General features: G+C 32.1%; 1 protein-coding gene across 1 annotated transcript; it reads right to left on the reverse strand.

Moving 5' to 3' along the window:
• Positions 1-7,924: 7,924 nt before the first annotated feature.
• On the reverse strand, positions 7,925-8,850 carry LOC127105446 (uncharacterized). The gene is made up of 3 exons (XM_051042641.1): positions 8,718-8,850; positions 8,377-8,481; positions 7,925-8,291 (listed from the first exon to the last, which is right to left on the reverse strand). Exons 1-3 carry the CDS (start codon positions 8,796-8,798, stop codon positions 8,055-8,057), a joined length of 423 nt encoding a protein of 140 aa, XP_050898598.1. The 5' UTR covers positions 8,799-8,850; the 3' UTR covers positions 7,925-8,054.
• Positions 8,851-18,225: the final 9,375 nt, after the last annotated feature.

Genomic DNA, 18,225 nt, shown 5'->3' on the forward strand with positions numbered 1-18,225 from the left:
TTAATTCTTCAGAGACATTTAGTCTATTTCTTGATCTTTTCTGTGAGGTTGAGATTTTAGTTGCTTCTGGTGTTCCCCTTTCAGCTTCCTCAGATTTTTTAGTCTTTTCTTCAGAACCTGCAAGTGTTATCTCCAGATCTGCAAGTTTTTTAACTAGCTTTGACTTTTCAGAGTCAAGCTTATCATTAAATTTGACATGTATTGATTCTTCCACAATTTTAGTTTCTATGTTGTATACTCTGTAGCCCTTAGAGCATTCTGAGTATCCCAACATAATACCTTTGTGTGCTTTTGGATCAAACTTATTCAGATTATCTTTAGTGTTTAGGGTAAAACAGGAACATCCAAAAGGGTGAAAATAAGAAATGTTGGGTTTTCTTCCCTTACACAGTTCATAAGGAGTCTTATCCAGAATAGGTCTTATAGAGATTCTATTATGAATATAACAAGTTGTATTTACTGCTTCAGTCCAGAAGTGCTTAGCCATATTTGTTTCATTGATCATGGTTCTGGCCATTTCTTGGAGAGTCATATTCTTCCTTTCTACAACTCCATTTTGTTGTGGATTTCTAGGACAGGAGAAATCATGGGATATTCCATTAGAATCAAAACATTCTTCAAAAAGTTTGTTTTCAAATTCCCTACCATGATCACTTTTGACTCTGATGATTTTAGAGTCAAATTCGTTTTGCACTTTTGAACAGAAACTAGTAAATACAGAGTGTGACTCATTCTTATGTCTTAGAAATGTTACCCATGTCCAGCGACTATAACCATTAACGATGACCAGTCCATGCTTCTCACCATTAACTGAAGTTGTCTTAACAGGTCCAAACAAGTCAATGTGAAGAAGTTACATAGGCTTAGAGGTAGAAACAACATTTTTATTTTTGAAAGTTGTTTTAGAAAATTTTCCTTTCTGACATGCCTCACAAAGAGCATCTGAAGAAAACTTCAGCTTAGGTAGACCTCTGACTAGCTCGAGTTTATTTAGCTGAGAAATCCTCCTCATGCTAATGTGATCCAAGCATCTATGCCATACCCATTTCTCTTCATTTATAAACATTAAGCACTTTACATTTTTATCTTTTAGATCTGAAAGATTAATTTTGTAAATGTTGTTCTTCCTCTTGCCAGTTAAAAGAACTGTCCCATTGTTCTGATTAATTGGTTTGCATGTTTTTTGATTGAAGATTATATATATCATAACCGTTATCACTTAATTGACTTATGGATAACAAGTTATGCATTAATCCTTCTACGTAAAGAACATCAGAAATAGAGGGAAGATATCCATTACCAATTGTTCTAGAGCCTTTGATTCTTCCTTTCTGATTTCCTCCAAAACCTATGAAGCCAACATCTTTAAGTTCCAGGCTTTGGAACATATGCTTTCTTCCCGTCATGTGTCGCGAGCATCTAGAGTCCATGTACTATGATTGGTATCTTAACTCTGGTGCATAGGATATCTGCAACATAGACTATTTTATGTTTTGGTACCCAAAATCTTTTGGGCCCTTTATGATTAGTTCTCCTAAAGTTTCTGGAAACTTTTGGTTTTCTGGCATTAGTAAAATTTTGTGTTTATGCATGTGTGTAATGATAAGAAAAGGGAGATTTAGGTTTATCATCTGTAGAAGGTATTTTCTCATCTTCATCAGAGTCATATCCTATCCCTCTTTTCTTATTCTGACTAACTCCATAAATCATGGAAGCCATCTTGCTTCTTTCTAGCCCATTTTTCAGAAATTTTTTAAACGTTTTTTCATATTTGTATATGATTGTGTCAGAAGTTTGTGGAGCTTTGGATAAAGCTTCTTCAAGTTTTAAACATTTTTTAGTTGAAAAATAATTTTTTTTTCCAAAACAAAAATGTTACCTTTTAATTCAGAAACTTCTATCTCAAGCTTATCACAGTCTTCAACAGTTTTTTCAAGGACTTTCTTTAGAGCCTTGAATTTATGTTGAAGCTTCTGATATGAGCTTAGAGATTCAGATAAGCAAGATTCAAGGTCAGAGCGAGAGAGATCAAAAAATACCTTTTTTGGATCAGAATCTCTTTCGGATGTACTTCCAGATGTGGTAGCCATGAATGCCACATTTGCCTGTTCCTCTTCAGAGTCTGATTCTGAGGCATCAGATTCAGAGTCGTCCTAGGTAGCCATGAGTCCCTTCTTAGTTTTGAAGGAGTTTTTATTGAATCCTTCTTTTCTGGAACTGTCTTTCTTGAGCTTTGGACATTCGTTTCTATAGTGTCCTTATTCTTTACATTCATACCATGTTACCTCTTTGTTTGGTTTGCTTCTGGAAGTTGATTCTAAGCGATCTCCCTTCTGTCTTGGTCTTCTGAAGTTATTATTCCTTTTTCTCCAAAGTTGTTTAACTCTTCTGGTAAGAAGAGATAGCTCTTCTTCATCATCAGAAACATCCTTTTCAAAGTCATCATTGTCTTCTTCTTCAGCTTGAAAGGCTTTGTTCCCTTTTGGCTTACGTCTTTCAGATCTAGACTTCAGAGCCATAAATTTGATTTTATTTTGGGGCTCATCTTCCTCTAGTTCTATCTCATGACTCATGAGGGAGCTGATGAGTTCTTCGAGGCTTATGTTGTTAAGATCTTTTGATATCTTCAATGTAGTGACTATAGGTCTCCACTATTTTGGCAAGCTTCTGACAATCTTTTTGACATGATCTACAGTTGTGTAGCCCTTGCCCAGAACCTTGAGTCCTGCAATTAAAGTTTGAAATCTAGAAAACATTACCTCTACAGCATCATCATCCTCCATCTTGAATGCTTCATATTTTTGAATTAGAGCCAGAGCCTTTGTCTCTTTGACTTGAGTGTTGCCTTCGTGGGTCATCTTTAAGGAGTCAAGTATTTCTTTAGCAATTTCCCTGTTGGTGATCTTTTCATATTCATTATAGGATATGACATTCATTAGTATTGTTCTTGCTTTGTGGTGATTTTTGAAATCACGCTTCTAATCACCAGTCACTTTATTTCTAGCAATAACAATACCAGCATCAAATACAGGTAGTTCATAGCCAATTGTAACTATGTCCCATAAGTCAGCGTCATAACCCAGGAAGAAACTTTCGATTTCGTCTTTCCAATAATCAAACTTTCTCCATCAAACACGGGAGGTTTAACGTTGTAGCTGTCTCTTTCATTGGTTTTAGTCATTATGTTTTTCTCACGCTGGATCTTCTCTACACTGTGAAGTGTTTGATTTGAGAATCAATAATAGAGCCGAAGCTCTGATACCAATTGAAGGTAGAGAAAAACAAGAAAGGGGGTTTGAATTGTTTTCATTGATAATAAAAACTTTTGCAAACAAAACATACCCGAAAGATAAAGCAATCAACATAGAAGTTTATCCTAGTTTGCTTGAAATTCAAAGCTACTCCAGTCCACCCGACCAAGGTGATTTCGCCTTCAACAAGGAATTAATCCAATAATCTAAAAAGATTACAACAAAAGTGTCTAAGAGAACAAAGATCTCTTAGCCCTCTCAAGTCCATAGACTTCCCAAGTCACTTGAGGAAATATTCAACAACTATTTGAGAATTACAAGGAAGTGTTTAGTGCTTCTAGGTAAGCAATTTTAACACAATAAGAACAGTAAAAATTCCCACTAAGAGCAACAACTCGTGTGAACAAATTTGAACAAGAATAAACAATTAGAATTGAGTTTTCAATATTCTTGTGTGATTGCTTGGTATCTTGTATGATGATGATTTTGCCTTTATATAGTGCTTCGAATATGAGGCCGTTGGCTAAAGCATTTATGTGATATCTTTTATCAATGATGGGACTTAATTGATATTAAGTTCGTTGTCCTTTCCATATCAATTTGGGAGAGTATTTATTATTTTCCGAAAAAAGAGATTCATACCAAATATGCAATGCTTCGTTACTAAGTCTTGTGGTTGATCTGTTTGGATTGGATCAGAGTGCGCGGAATCCAGATCTTCTTGTTCAACATGTATTCTCCAGATAGTTGTTAGAAGTGATTTTTCTTCATAAGTTCTTGATATGTCTTCAGTTGTACCTTCTTTAGATGTACGGATCAACAAATTAACTAAGTGTGGAATCCTTCAGATTCAGAGTATTTGAGTCTTCAAACTTCAGATGTTGTGAGCGTCGTTGTCTTCAGAGTCAGAGCGACTGCTTTATTTAAATCTAAGTCAATTATTCTAGATTAGTGTGATGTCAGATGTTGTCTATCAGATCCACTTTCTGTTAGAGTTCTGCATACTTAGAGATATTCGTTAGGGTACCAATTTGTTTCATCCTTTGTTATCATCAAAACTTAGAGATGAATTGTAGACCCAAAATCTTGTTCTAACAGACTCTAGTGTCAAACTTCAAAAGAATGATGGAAGAGTCGTGGCCCAATTGGAATATGCAAGTCCATGCAATGTACTAGACCTGACATAGTATTTGTAATGAGTAAAATGAGTAGATTTTACTAGCAACCCAAATGGTGAGCACTAGAAGATCATCATTAGAATTTTCAGCTATCTTATGAAAACCAAAAATCTTGGTCTCCATTATGGTAGATTTCCTTCCATATTAGAAGGATATACCGATGTGGGTTGGATATCAAGTGTTGAATATCATAAATATGCATTTGAGTTTATATTTACACTAGCCAATTTCTTGGAAGAGCAAGAAACAAATGTGGATCACTCTCTCAACCATAAAATCAGAGTTCGAGGCTCTTGTTTCCGGTGGTGAAGAAGTTGAATGGTTGAGGGACCTTCTGTTGGAAGTTCCATTGGCTAAAGACAATGTTTTAAAGGTGTTGATACATTGCGGTGGTCAAGCCACTTTACCTAGAGCATACAAAAAGTGTATAATAGAAAGTCTAGGCAATTAGGACTTAGACATTCTTTCGTGAAAAAATTAATTAAGGATGTAATCATTTCATTCATATATATACGATTAAATTATAATTTGGCTGATCTATTTACTAAGTCATTGGCCATATACTTAGTAAAGACAACCTCGGGAATTGTGTGGTTGAAACTCCTTGAATAAGAGTTCCAACAGCGACGATAATCCAATCTTATGTTAACAGAACATTAACCTCAAGATTGAATGGGTAACAATAAGTCATTGATTTGGATGATTGTCGGACAATTGATAATAATGTTGACTATTTTAAATTGAGGGTTGAGTTTTTCTAAATTTTTAATGAAGTTCAATATCGAGAATAAGTATCTCATAGAAAAGGATACAATATGAACATATGTGAATTTTGAGATGGTGTCGTCTCAAGGTGAGAGTTGGAGTTTATTTCACGAAAAATTCATGAAACAGGAAAACACATGACCATAAATAAGTGCTAGGCGAGATATGTAGGAGAAGAACCCTTAAAGAATGTGTGTAAGGTAACCCTGGTCTAATCATATGGATTAATGGTTTAAAAGCATTGCTACCTAACATTCTGATTAGATGTTGGATTGTCCCCACTAAAGTTAAGTTTTAAATCAAAAGATACCTAACTGTATTAACATCTTTATTTCTCTTTTTCTGGAATTGATCTTGTCATTATTAGAACAAGTCGTATTGTTGTAAATTATTAACCATTAATAATCTTGAGTGTGTTCCAAAATGATAAGAAAATATTGAGTGAAGATTGATTTTGAATTCATAAATAGGCGACACTTATGAAGTGTTGCAGTAGGTTTGAATTCAAAAATAGGCAACACTTGTGAAGTGTTGCAGTAGATTTGAATTCAGAAATAGGCAACACTTCATGAAGTGTTGGAGAATGCGAAACGGTACAACCTTTGAAAAGTGTTGTTGTAGGCAAAACAATGGAATATTTGGTAAAAGTGATGTTGTATGCGAAACAGTTCAATGTTGAAAAAGTGCTGCATTATGCGAAACAATGCAACACTTAACAAAAATGTTGTTGAAAGTGTGTGTTTCGTCAAGGATCACAACCTTATGAAACAACACCAAATTGACATATAAATTGAGCATTTCAGATTCAGAAAAACATATCAGAAAAGTCTATCCTCTTCACACAAAATTCCGGATTTTATCTTCCCTACATTCGAGTTTTCATCGGTCTTATGCAAACTCGAGTATAGGCTGAATTACCCCGATTATTCTTGCATTCCGACTCTAAAAAATTTGAGAGTGTTTGAAATACTTATAAGAAAAGTGCTTTCGTTCACGATTCTAACATCGATGTATTCGATTTAAATTAATTTTCTAACAATCTCATAAGTACTTTTTAGATAATAATGACAATCAAGACTTTTGTTTAAAACATCAAAGGATAAATTATTGTGTCATACACACATTCTAACCACAAGAAAAATATATATCATGAATTCAAATACGTTTTTATTATTTTTCATAGAAATTTATGAATTGCAAAATTCATTAATTTTACTAATAGACGGTATCCCATAATTATTAATATTATGATATTTCGATCATTATTAACTGCATTGTAATTTAAATTACTAGTTATCATTAATAAATATGTCATACATAGAATGATTTTAATGCATCGTAGTAATGGTTTTCATAATACACCGCTGTTATTGTAGTGAAACGCGATCTCGATAAAATGCATATTCATACTGGAAAAATATGTAAGTGCTACATACTTATAATATGCTCTTAGAAACATGGTTCAAGTGTTAGTAAAACAGAATTAATATACATTCATAGTAACAGTAGTATGTATATCATGTAATATATATATTATTATGATACATAGAGGAGATTGAAACTAATGCAAATTTAAACAAACAAGTGCTACTAATTCCAACTTTTGTGATTGAAGAGAAAAAAATGTTTTGTATGGTTAGAACAAGTCACTTGTTGATTATGTTACCACCAAAATTAATTAATTAATTTTGAATATGTCAATGAATTATTGAGATGATAAACTATAAATTTTTTTTTAATAATTTTCATATATGTAATGAATAGTGTGTGATTTGTCCCATATATACTTGAGAAAATCATTTATATATGTGTTAAGTAGTGCTGAGTGCATGAGATTTTAGTGAAATTTTTAGAACAATTATAAATATTGATGACATGCATAATCTATTAGTACAAAATAATGTCAACAGCCAAAAATATAAAGATTTAATGTAATTTAAACTGTCAAAATACAAAAAATATGTGTCAAATGGAGCTGATTGAATGATATTTTGATGAAATCTTTAGAACAATTATAAATATTGGTGACACACTAACCTATTATTACAAAATAACGTAAACAACAACAAAATATAAAGATTTAATGTGATTAGTAGACCATTAAAATACAAAAAATGTGTGTCAAATGGAGTCGATTGCATGAGATTTTGGTGAAATCTTTAGAACAATTATAAATATTGGTGACACGCATAATCTATAAGTACAAAATAACTGTCAACCAAAGAAAAACAGATTTAATGTGATTAGTAGACTACTAAAATACAAAAAGTGTCATTAGTTTATATAGTTTGATTAGAACAATTTACTATTTTAAGTCATATTTTTGGCTACACAATTTTATGAATTATATCCATGGTGTTAAAACACAAAATTATTTTTAAGTACTTTTAAATTTTTTTAAAATAAACGTCTTAGGTTTTATATAAGGATTTAATTGAAATACACTGATAGTATAAAATGATTTTACACCGTCAGTTAATCCTAGACGTTGGATATTAAAATAAATTTGATTTTTATTTTAAAAATCTATAAAATAATTCAAACGAATGATGACGACAGTGTAAATCTTTTTACACTGACAATACATAGTGATTAATCTCTTTATATAATTATTTATTATTTTGCAATTTAATTTCGTGCATGTGTTGGTGATTGTTCAAAGTTCTTTGTGACGGTTAAACTCCATATAACAAATGTTAACAAATGTGACAAATTACTTCATTTCACCGCTACTAAACAAGAAATAGGTAAAAACTTATTGAGGTACACAAGAAAATACTATTAAACAAGTTAATTAATGTACTTGAAAAGTCACAAATTACTCAAGCTGTCAAGCTACTCTGAACCCTTTTCCACCACTCTACTTTTCAATAGCTTTTAGAATCACCTCAGTAACATATGTAACATCAAGACTTTGATCCTCACTAACAATAATAGCTTCCATAGAAAACTCATTCTCACATGAAACTTTTGCCTCCTCAACATTCACACAAATCTCTTCAAAAGCCTCTAAAATTGCAACCAACTTGCCACCTCCTTTCTCACATGTCACCTTCACCATAAATGTTCCTTCACTTATTTTCACTATTTTAACATCCTGTTAAATTTTGCAAAACATTAAAATATAATATCATGTTATTTTTCCTTGAATTTTAATATTAACAAATACAAAAACAACATACCTTGTTATCATTGACATTATTGTCCAATAGCCTAATGTAGTCTCTTCTTGTGGCTATCAGGTTTTCATACTCTCTTTTGACATTTTCCAGTGCAACCTTTAGCTTCTGTATATATAGACAAGTACTCTTAGCAATAGAACTTCTGTTGATATTGGCCTTCAATATATATATTGATTATATTTGTGAAATCATGTATGCATGAGGTGTAAACTTAGTGTTGAAAGATTGAATAAATAACTTTAATTATCACGTACTAGTTGAGCTATAATATCAGTTATGGAATCAGTTAAAAAGATTATTTTTATAGTGAGATTGAAAAGAGAAAAGTTAGAGTGTGGTACATTATAGTTGGAGTTGGTAAGGAATCGCAGTATGTGAAGTCTTCTGCGCAGTGATACCCTTTTCTGAACCTTGCAAGCCATCTAATATATTACTGATATTTCTATCTGTTGTGATTTTTGAATGTTGAAGTGTGAGAATACTTTAACTATGGCATGGTATTTATAGTTGGTGAAATGGAGTGTTTGTCTTGGATTCTAGCATTTGGATTGGAATTGACGAAAATGTCTGTCCTATATATGATGAGTAGTTAACTAAATAGTTTCTTATTTGGAAAACTATTTGGCAAAAGTAGAATTCATTGGCTAATTATTATTATTATTATTATTATTATTATTATTATTATTATTATGTGTTAAATATATAGATATTTTTTTATAATAAATATGTCTTGTGTAAACAGTTATTTCTTAAAAATAATGCAAACAGAAGTAGCATAGCTTTATTGGGTGCAAAAGTTCTAATTTTGGTGGGACAGCAAAACAAAATAATTCCAATATATCTGACGTAAATCTTTGTTTCCTATCCTTTTCAATTGAAAACATAAACTTAAACTTTTCAACAAAGAATCATGATCTGTGTTTAGTTTAGTATAGGTAGTTTAGAGACTGAGATTGAGACATGAGAGAGATAAGAGAGAAAGAGAGAAAGGGGAAACTTCTACTACCGTTTAGTTGCAGGGAAATGTAGAGGACTGAAGTTAAGATTCCGTGGGACCCAAAAATTATACATTCTTCGCTCAACAGTGAAGAAACACAGAAAAAATTACTACTTATTTTGATTTCCATTATGCCCTTCCTATTTATGCACATTGATCGAGTTGCACATAGAGAAACACTGGACAGTATGACTTTGGAGGAGTGTTGCAACAGTATTAACTATTAAGCACCTGTTTGTTATTTGTGTGAGAAAAATTGATTTTATAATAAATGATTGGGTAGAATTGATTATGATTAAAAATGAGTAAAAATAAAGTGATTTGAGTTTAGATAAATTGTTGTAAAAGTGAGTTTATTTCAAAAATAAAATTTATAATTAAAAACTATAAGTTTTAATTTTCAAATAGAATCTATTTTAAAACAGATAATTAATTATACTTAAGAAACAACCAAACATTTAAAATCAAATATACATATTAAAAATGATTTTGAGTGTTCGAAATATGAAACCAAAATTACCAACAAAAAGTAAAAGAAAAATGTTATTCATACACCAAATGATACGGTACACCGTATTTTATAATTCACTAATACGGTGAACAGTAAAATATTATAATACTAAAATATTATTTTATAAAAATATATATAAATTTTTATTTTTTTTATTTTTTTTATTATAAAGTATTATGTGATTAACCAACTTTATAACTTCATTAACCAATATTTAACATTTTGTTAACCAACTTTATTTTACTATTAAAATTATTTTTTATATCTGGGTGATAATTAACCAACTTCATAACTTCGTTAACCAATTTTTTACATTTCATTAACCAACTTTATTTTACTATTAAAATTATTTTTTATATTTGGGTGATAATTAACCAACTTCATAACTTCGTTAACCAATTTTTTACATTTCATTAACCAACTTTATTTTACTATTAAAATTATTTTTTATATCTGGGTGATAATTAACCAACTTCATAACTTTGTTAACCAATTTTTTACATTTCATTAACCAACTTTATTTTCATATACAAATCACTGTTCATGCACTGTATATGGGCACTATTCACAGAAATACTATTCATGTGCACGCACTGTTCATATGATACTGTTCACGCTACTGTTCATGTACTGTTTTACTATTCACAGTACTGTTCATTGTATTTGTGAACAGTGTATACGGTGTAGGTGTAAGTTATAGTGTAAGAATAGCATCTGAAAGTAAAATTACAATATAGTGTTTCTTTTAAGACGAGTTTGAGTTTTTGAAAATATGTATAGTGTTATAAAGTTAATTTTTTTAAGGGTTAAATACGTTGGTGGTCTTTCTAAATTTTTTATATTTTATTTTTAATTATTTAACAAATTTCTTTTAAAGAATGATCATCCTAAAATTTAGCAACAGTTTTAGCGACATTTTATTTTTTAGAGATTGAATTGTCGACGATTTTAGGAACAATTTTAGCATGAGTGATCAAAAGTGTGAATGAAAAGTTATAGAGAACTATTTTTTAAAAGAAGTTTTTTTGAGAGATTAAAAGTAAAATATGAGATATTTCTTAGGACTACAAACGCATTAAAAGTAATATATATATATATATATATATATATATATATATATATATATATATATATATATATTACAACGCAAGAAATAGAAAATCAACACAAAAAGTATCAAAACAATGAGTAAAAATGAAAAATGAAACGACAATAAAAAAAGAGCAATAATAAAAAATTAATATAAAAATACCAATATAGGAGATGAGAGGTGTAGAAAAATAAAAACCAAGAGCACCAAAAGAGAACACAAACTAGATATCTCAATCATAGACCATATTAAAATGACACCAAATTCCAATGAGCAGCAAGAACAAAACTAGGAGAGGTTGAAAACATTCAATTTACTATTGCCTCAAATAGTTGATTGGGTTCTCAAGTTAGGCGGGAAAAGCATAGAAGTTTTCCACAGACCTACCAAGATACCATTTTCAAGTCAAAATAATGCTCATATGTTTCACATCCTTCACTGATACCAATTTATCTGAGAACACTAAATCATTTTGATATTTTCAAATCGACCAGACCATAACATGTCAAATCATAAGACATCCCTCCTGAACCTAGGACAATCAATAGGGAAAAACATGTGAAAAGGGTCAAGAAATCTATGGGTAAAACTACAGACCAACCGAATCAACTAAAAATCATATACCACGCAGAAAACACTACATAAAAAGTCACAAATTGATGAGAGGATGACTCTAGAAACCTTGAACATAAAAAAAATATATACACCCTCTGAACCAATGTCAACCCCCCTTTGAGTAAATTTTCTATGGTAGGAATCCTATCCTGCAAGAGTTTCTAAGAGAAAAAAATTACTTTAGAGTGACCTAACTACTATAGATACTGGCAAGAACCGACTCCACCAATGGGACCTGATGATCTCTATGAAGCGAATGAGATAGAAGAAAAGAGTACACGGAATAACTCTATCAACAATTCTCTTTCCCTTACATCCCATTTGTTGTGTCCCATGGCTCCACACCTATGGCAAGTAATTGTTGCAAGTTTTCTTGGCAACATATGTGGGTATCTAGGCTTATCATTGGCCTTGTTCCTAAGCCTTTTAGGGTGACCAATCACCCTTCGTATCAAGGGTGGGTTCACTTAACCACCATTCTCTTTCCATTGATTTTCTTCAAGAACACATTTTTTTTACTCTGCATGGCATATTCCTTTATAGGATCCCTTATCAACTCTTTACTGTTAAAAACCATACCCAACTGGAATTTTATGGCCTCACCACTTTTGTAACTTAAAAAAGCCTCATACCCTTGCCCATCCTTACTTTCAGCAGATGTATGCAATTGACAAGGATCTTCACCATGATTCTGTTCAAACTTAGCTTGATTTTTCGCACATTATGCCCAAGTTGTTTCAATTTCAGTGTGTAAGACTATTTTACAATCCAAGTCAATGGAATCTGCACTAATATCAATGTTACTTTCCCAAGAACCTCCACTTCCAACATAGTCGGCATTTGTATCATCATTATCCTCCTTATCATTGTTAACTTTAACATCATCATCAACTACAACATTATCCTCCTTATCATTGTTAACTTCAAGATCATCATCAACTACAATATTGTCTTCCTTATCATTGTTAGCTTCAACATCATCATAGACTAAAACATCATCCTCTTTGTCATTGTTAACTTCAACATCATCATCAACATCAAACCCACGAACTGCCTCAGCCTCATATATTATGTCAGGGTTATGAGCCTCATGCTCCACATACAGATCAACCAAGTCGAATCCACTAAGATCTTCATTGACTTTGATTACATCAACATCACATTTTAAGGACCTAAGTGCTTTACTAAAGCTAAACCCAGGGTTCCAACACCACAAACATTTAATGTTAAAATAACCCTCACTTTTAATCAAAGACTCCAAATCCATATAGGATAAATAGTCAACATCCGCATTCCAACTCACTTCTGTCACTACCCGTCCTGCTTACCATTTAACAAGGGAGTATACAAGTTCCCCCTTATAATGTAATATTAATCTAATAATGTGAATCTTAGCTGGCCTGTAAATAATTTTTATCATGCATATTAGATTAAACTCATGGGTCCACTAAACGTGAAATTAACGGTCCACTAACTAAGCATATGGTCAACATACAACTGACGAAATATTAGAGTTTGTACCTATGGACCACATTAAAAAACAATAACATTCAGAAATAATGCACATACTTGAGACAAAACTTCACCTCTTCGTCTCTTTTCCATGAATGTCGTGGGTTGTTCTTCATTGGAGAAATGTGTTGCTGCAAACAAAACGAAATAAGGTGATTAGTGTTAAATGAAAAACGACAAATTTGAAACTAGGGTTCAAAAGGAAATTGGAAGATACAAATACCTCACCCTCTGATACAAAGATGAAAACTAGGGTTCAAAAGCTGAAGAGAATGAAATATTGGGGATGTGCTGATTTAAATGGAAACTAGGGTTCACATATGAATTAAAATTGAAAATATTAATTGATTTAATGTATTTACATTAACCTTAAAATTGAAAATATTAATCATATATAAATTAATATGACATGGCATCTCCTTATACATATGGCACAAAATAGTACCTTCCACGTCATTAAAATAGTGCCTTGTGTTAGGGGACCACAAGAAAAACAAGGAATGTGAATAATCGGGACCAAAAAGCTAGTTTTTTAAAAGGGGGTGCAAAAAGTTAAGAATATTAAAATAAGGAGACTAAAAATGCATTTAAGCCTAATTAATATTTTATTTTTCTTTTAATAATATTTTTTTAGAAATACAAAATTCATATGAAATTTAATTAATAAATTTTAAAAACATACCGATTGGACTTTCATCTCTACAAACCACAAGTTTTTGCATTACATTGTTTGTGAATGCTATATATAAAATCATACTAAATAGAATCTACACGATGTGGGACTTGGTATTACAAAACCACTACCATCTTCTTAAACCATTTTTTTGACACTAAACCACTACCTATTTCTATTATACACATTGCTACCTGATGCAGTGCCAGCTGATTACCGCTGTCCAATTTCACTAGAGTTAATGATGGATCTTGTAAGTGTTTCCACCGGCCAAACATAAAATATAAGTTCCATTCAACAATGGTTTAAAGCAGGAAACATAACATGTCAGAAAACATGTGAAAAACTCGTTTGCACCAAGGTTTTCCACAATACAACTCTCAAAACAATTATCCACCAATTCTATTATGATAACAGAATTTCAATATCGCGGACTAAATCACACGTTTCATTAACTATAACAATGGTTAATCCCGGTAGTCCTGCAGTAACACACACGATACAGTTTGCGTCGTGATTACTCACTCAGAGACTAGTATTTGGAACAAGTGAACCGAAAAAAAAGCAACTTGTGAGATTGGATTACTCACGAAATAAAACATTTTCAATACTGTGTGTTTGATTGAGATGGGAATCGTGCCTCAGTTGATTGATCTTGTTTTAACTTCAACAATGCAAGAGAACACTATTTTCTCTCTTTGGAAGCTTTCAAAGCATAGTTATGGTCACTAAGTTATCCTAAGGTTGTTATTATGGTATTCTTAACAGTGGATGCGATATTCAGGTTGTTATTGCTTCCTAGGAATCATCCTAAGGTTCTTGCTTTTGGTGTTGTTCCTATTATTGTTAATGTTGTGTTCTTGTGAGAAATATTATGTTGTTAAAGATTGTTTGGCGGCTTTTGTGGCTTTGGCGGAGAATGTGGATGGTTCTCGTTCTATATTAGAAGCTTAAGGCTTGTCTTTGGTGGATGGGATTCTGCAATCTGCATCTTCGTGCGCTAAGAAGAAGTACCGTGTTTCTATTTTAGTTTCAGTGTGTGCTAATATTGGTGATGAGATTGTTAGTGTTCCAGTGAAGGATGGTTCTATTATTAATGACCCTATTTGATCATAATTTTTGCACAATATCAAATATCTTTATTCCGTGGTTATTTTAAATCTTTGATAATAGAGACAACTCTTTCTTGAGGCCGAGCTTTAGATTTAGGTACATGCAGGAGGTGTATCCACCATATTAATATCTCTTTATAATAGCTATTATTGAAACTGACAATTTTATGTGCTTACTATTCTATGCAAGAACTATTATAGCTTTTGTAACACAAGAAAGATAAAAGAGTGGCACTGTAGCACGTGGCAACGTGTATAGGAGAAATAGGTATTGGTTTGATGTAAAAAAATGGCTGAAAATCAATGGGTATAGAAGAATATGATAGTGGTTTTGTAATACTAAGTTCCACATCGCGCAGATTCTATTTAATGCGATTGTATATCTAGCATTCACAAATAATGTAATGCAAAATCTTATGGGCTATGTAAGACCCCAATTTTGAACCTAAGATCCCTCATGCAAATTCATCATAAGCATTAGCATTGGGATCATACCTTGGCATCCTCCTTACCACTCTTCATTGGGTTTGTTTTGGGAGAGATCACCAAGCATTTTGTGATTATATCATACTTTTATATTATCATTTTACTAACTAAAATACCAAAAACATGTCTTTGTATCTATCTAACTCTTTTGTAGGTAGGGGCATGATCTCCTTGATTCATTGATCACATCTAGGGTTTGAGACCCTCGTGAACAAAGAGCACAATCAAGAATCAACTCAAGAATGGTCATGATCATCATATATGAGTCCCATTTGCTTCTACATATTATATTGATCAAGTTTGCTTCAAGAATTTGAGGGTGATTTGCCTTGAAAACCCTAGTTTGCTGGGTATCTTGAGTAACTTCTCCAACAAGTTATCTTACCAATTGATCAAATTTGTCAAGGGACACTTCAAATTTCATCATCTTATGCACATATGATCTACCATGAGCCAATAAAGTCAAGATAATTAAAGATTAGCAAGATGGTTGATGATGGTTGGCTAGATGAATTCATCTGATCAAAACTGGGTCTCCCTAGACCCTATCTCCTATAATTTTCACCATATGAAATGATTCCAAGATAAAAATTACTTTAATTGACATTATAAACAACTTTCATGTTGAGACATAGAGCTAGTTTTGCCTGGAAAATCATTTTCTATGTTGAAACATTATAGGTCATTTTGTCTAAACCCTAATTTAAAAGTCAACTTCCCAAGGCCATAACTTTCTCAATTTTTATGATATGAAATATTTCCAAGTTGCAAAATCAAATTCAATGTGCCTACTTCAACTTTTATGTTTGGAGTGAGAGCTAATTCAACTTCTTTGCACATGTGATATGAGGCTACATTATAGGTCACTTTTGACCTATACCATTGATCAAATGATTTTGCCAAACTTAAAAAATGCAGAACTCTATCATTTCAAATCCAAATGACATGAAATTGGTGACCATTTTTAAGTTCTTTGAGATAGCTACAACTCTGATGAAGACACCTTTCTCATTTGAAGCTCCCATAAAAAGTTAAGCAGGGTGGAATATTGAGACATATGGCTCGACACTTAGAACATTTTTGATATGTCAAATTTTTCCAAACTTCGACCTCTAATATCTCCAAGTTCCAAGCTCCAAATGAAAAAATGTTCAAAATCAAACTTGTTCCTCTTGATGTCACCTTTCCAAAAAGCTTAAATTCATGCATTTTGGATGAGAAATGCATAGGCTGCACAAAGCTTAAACAGGACGGTATCATGTGTCATGGATCAAACTTCAAACAACAATGCACACTTGCCTTGCAATCCATCTCCAATGCATCTGAACTTCATTTTGGACTTTCAAACAATCATTTCATGGGCCTAGGCGCACCCATGCACCATGCTTTCATCATTTTCCAATTTTGGAAAGTAAAAGTGAATGTGCAAATATCATCCAATTCCCCTATAAATACAGTTGGTTATGCTCAGAATTAACACACACATTGCGTCAGCTTTGAATCCCCACAGAAAACCCTTTACATTGAGAGGATAAACCTTAAAAATTCAGTTGAATTTGAGCTTGAACCTCCACTGTTTTGGAATTCAATTCTCCAGGAGTCCATTGATTCTAAGCCATTCCATTCCTCTTCTGCAAGCAATTGAAGTGAAGCAAAGCATGATTCAGATCAAGATCTAGCAAGCTCAGACCTCCATTGAAGGTAATTTGCAGAAAATTTGATCTCTTCGATTCTCCTTGTTTCTTGCTCAATAATGAAATTTTTTATCCAAGGTACTTTGACCTTGTTTGACCTATGATAAATCACATAGCCATTTATTTGGTGCTTTGATGTGATTTTAGGATTCGGACAAAATATATTTGAATTTAATGCATTATTTTAATATTTTTAATTGAATAAATGTCATTTTAATTATGTTGATCATTTGGATTGACTTGTTGGAGTTTCTCATCTGCTGTTGGGCCTTAGTCAAGGTTGTTTTGACTTTGTCAAGTTAATATTATTGGATTTAGGGGATTGATGGAATGTACATTCCATCTTCCAAAATGAATGAATAATATTAATTTGGTAAAAGTCCTCCTTTGACCAATTTGTGATCTCATTCATCCCTTTCCTTCTTCATCTAACTTCTCTTCTTCATCCATTCATTTCCAATTGGTCAATGACATCTCAAAGTCCTAATGCTAGTTAATTGAAAGATTAACATGAGTATGGATGAGATTAGGCCACACCTTTTGCATATTTTTGTGTGTGGTATATTTAATGAGCATTGTTCTTAATACCATGTCTCCAACATGCATTAACACCAAAAGTTTATTGCCCGACCTCAAATAGTTGTGACTTCTACATAAGTCCAATTATGATTGCTTAACATAGCGCTAAATTTGTGACATAAAAGGCATAAGCATTCTAGTTAGTGAGATTGTAAGTCTCCCCTCTTCCATGGTATTGTGTGGAAACTTGGCCTTCTTTCCTTCCTTTGGAAGATGTTTTAGTTCAAGGATCCCTACTTGTGGCAATTGGGTTGAGTGTTCTCCAAAGAATATCTTGAAATCAAAAAGCAAAACAAAACTAACTATTAACTTACTAACGATTAACTTTTACTTTCAAACTTTTTATCTTTAATGCAATTTACTTTTATTGTTCTATTATCATTTGTCATTGTACATATCATTCTAATTGTTTATGTTTATGCAATTTTCATTTTTGTCCACTTGGACCATATTGTGTGATATTATTTTATTTGCTTGTTTGCTTGATCTTTGACCATTAATGTACAGAATAATAACAAAAACCCTAAAAGACTTTTAAGTGGACTGTTGGTTTGATCTTGCCCAATTGGACTTAGAACTT

Source organism: Lathyrus oleraceus, chromosome 7 (genome assembly GCF_024323335.1).
Source record: "Lathyrus oleraceus cultivar Zhongwan6 chromosome 7, CAAS_Psat_ZW6_1.0, whole genome shotgun sequence".
Classification (NCBI taxonomy): Eukaryota; Viridiplantae; Streptophyta; class Magnoliopsida; order Fabales; family Fabaceae; genus Lathyrus; species Lathyrus oleraceus.

Coding starts and splice junctions, on each gene's coding strand:
- LOC127105446 (XM_051042641.1), bottom strand. CDS start 8,798: ATGGCTTGCAAGGTTCAGAAAAGGGTATCACTGCGCAGAAGACTTCAC. Junction 8,482..8,717: donor TTACCAACTCCAACTATAAT/GTACCACACTCT, acceptor CTATATATACAG/AAGCTAAAGGTTGCACTGGA. Junction 8,292..8,376: donor ATAATGTCAATGATAACAAG/GTATGTTGTTTT, acceptor AAAATTTAACAG/GATGTTAAAATAGTGAAAAT.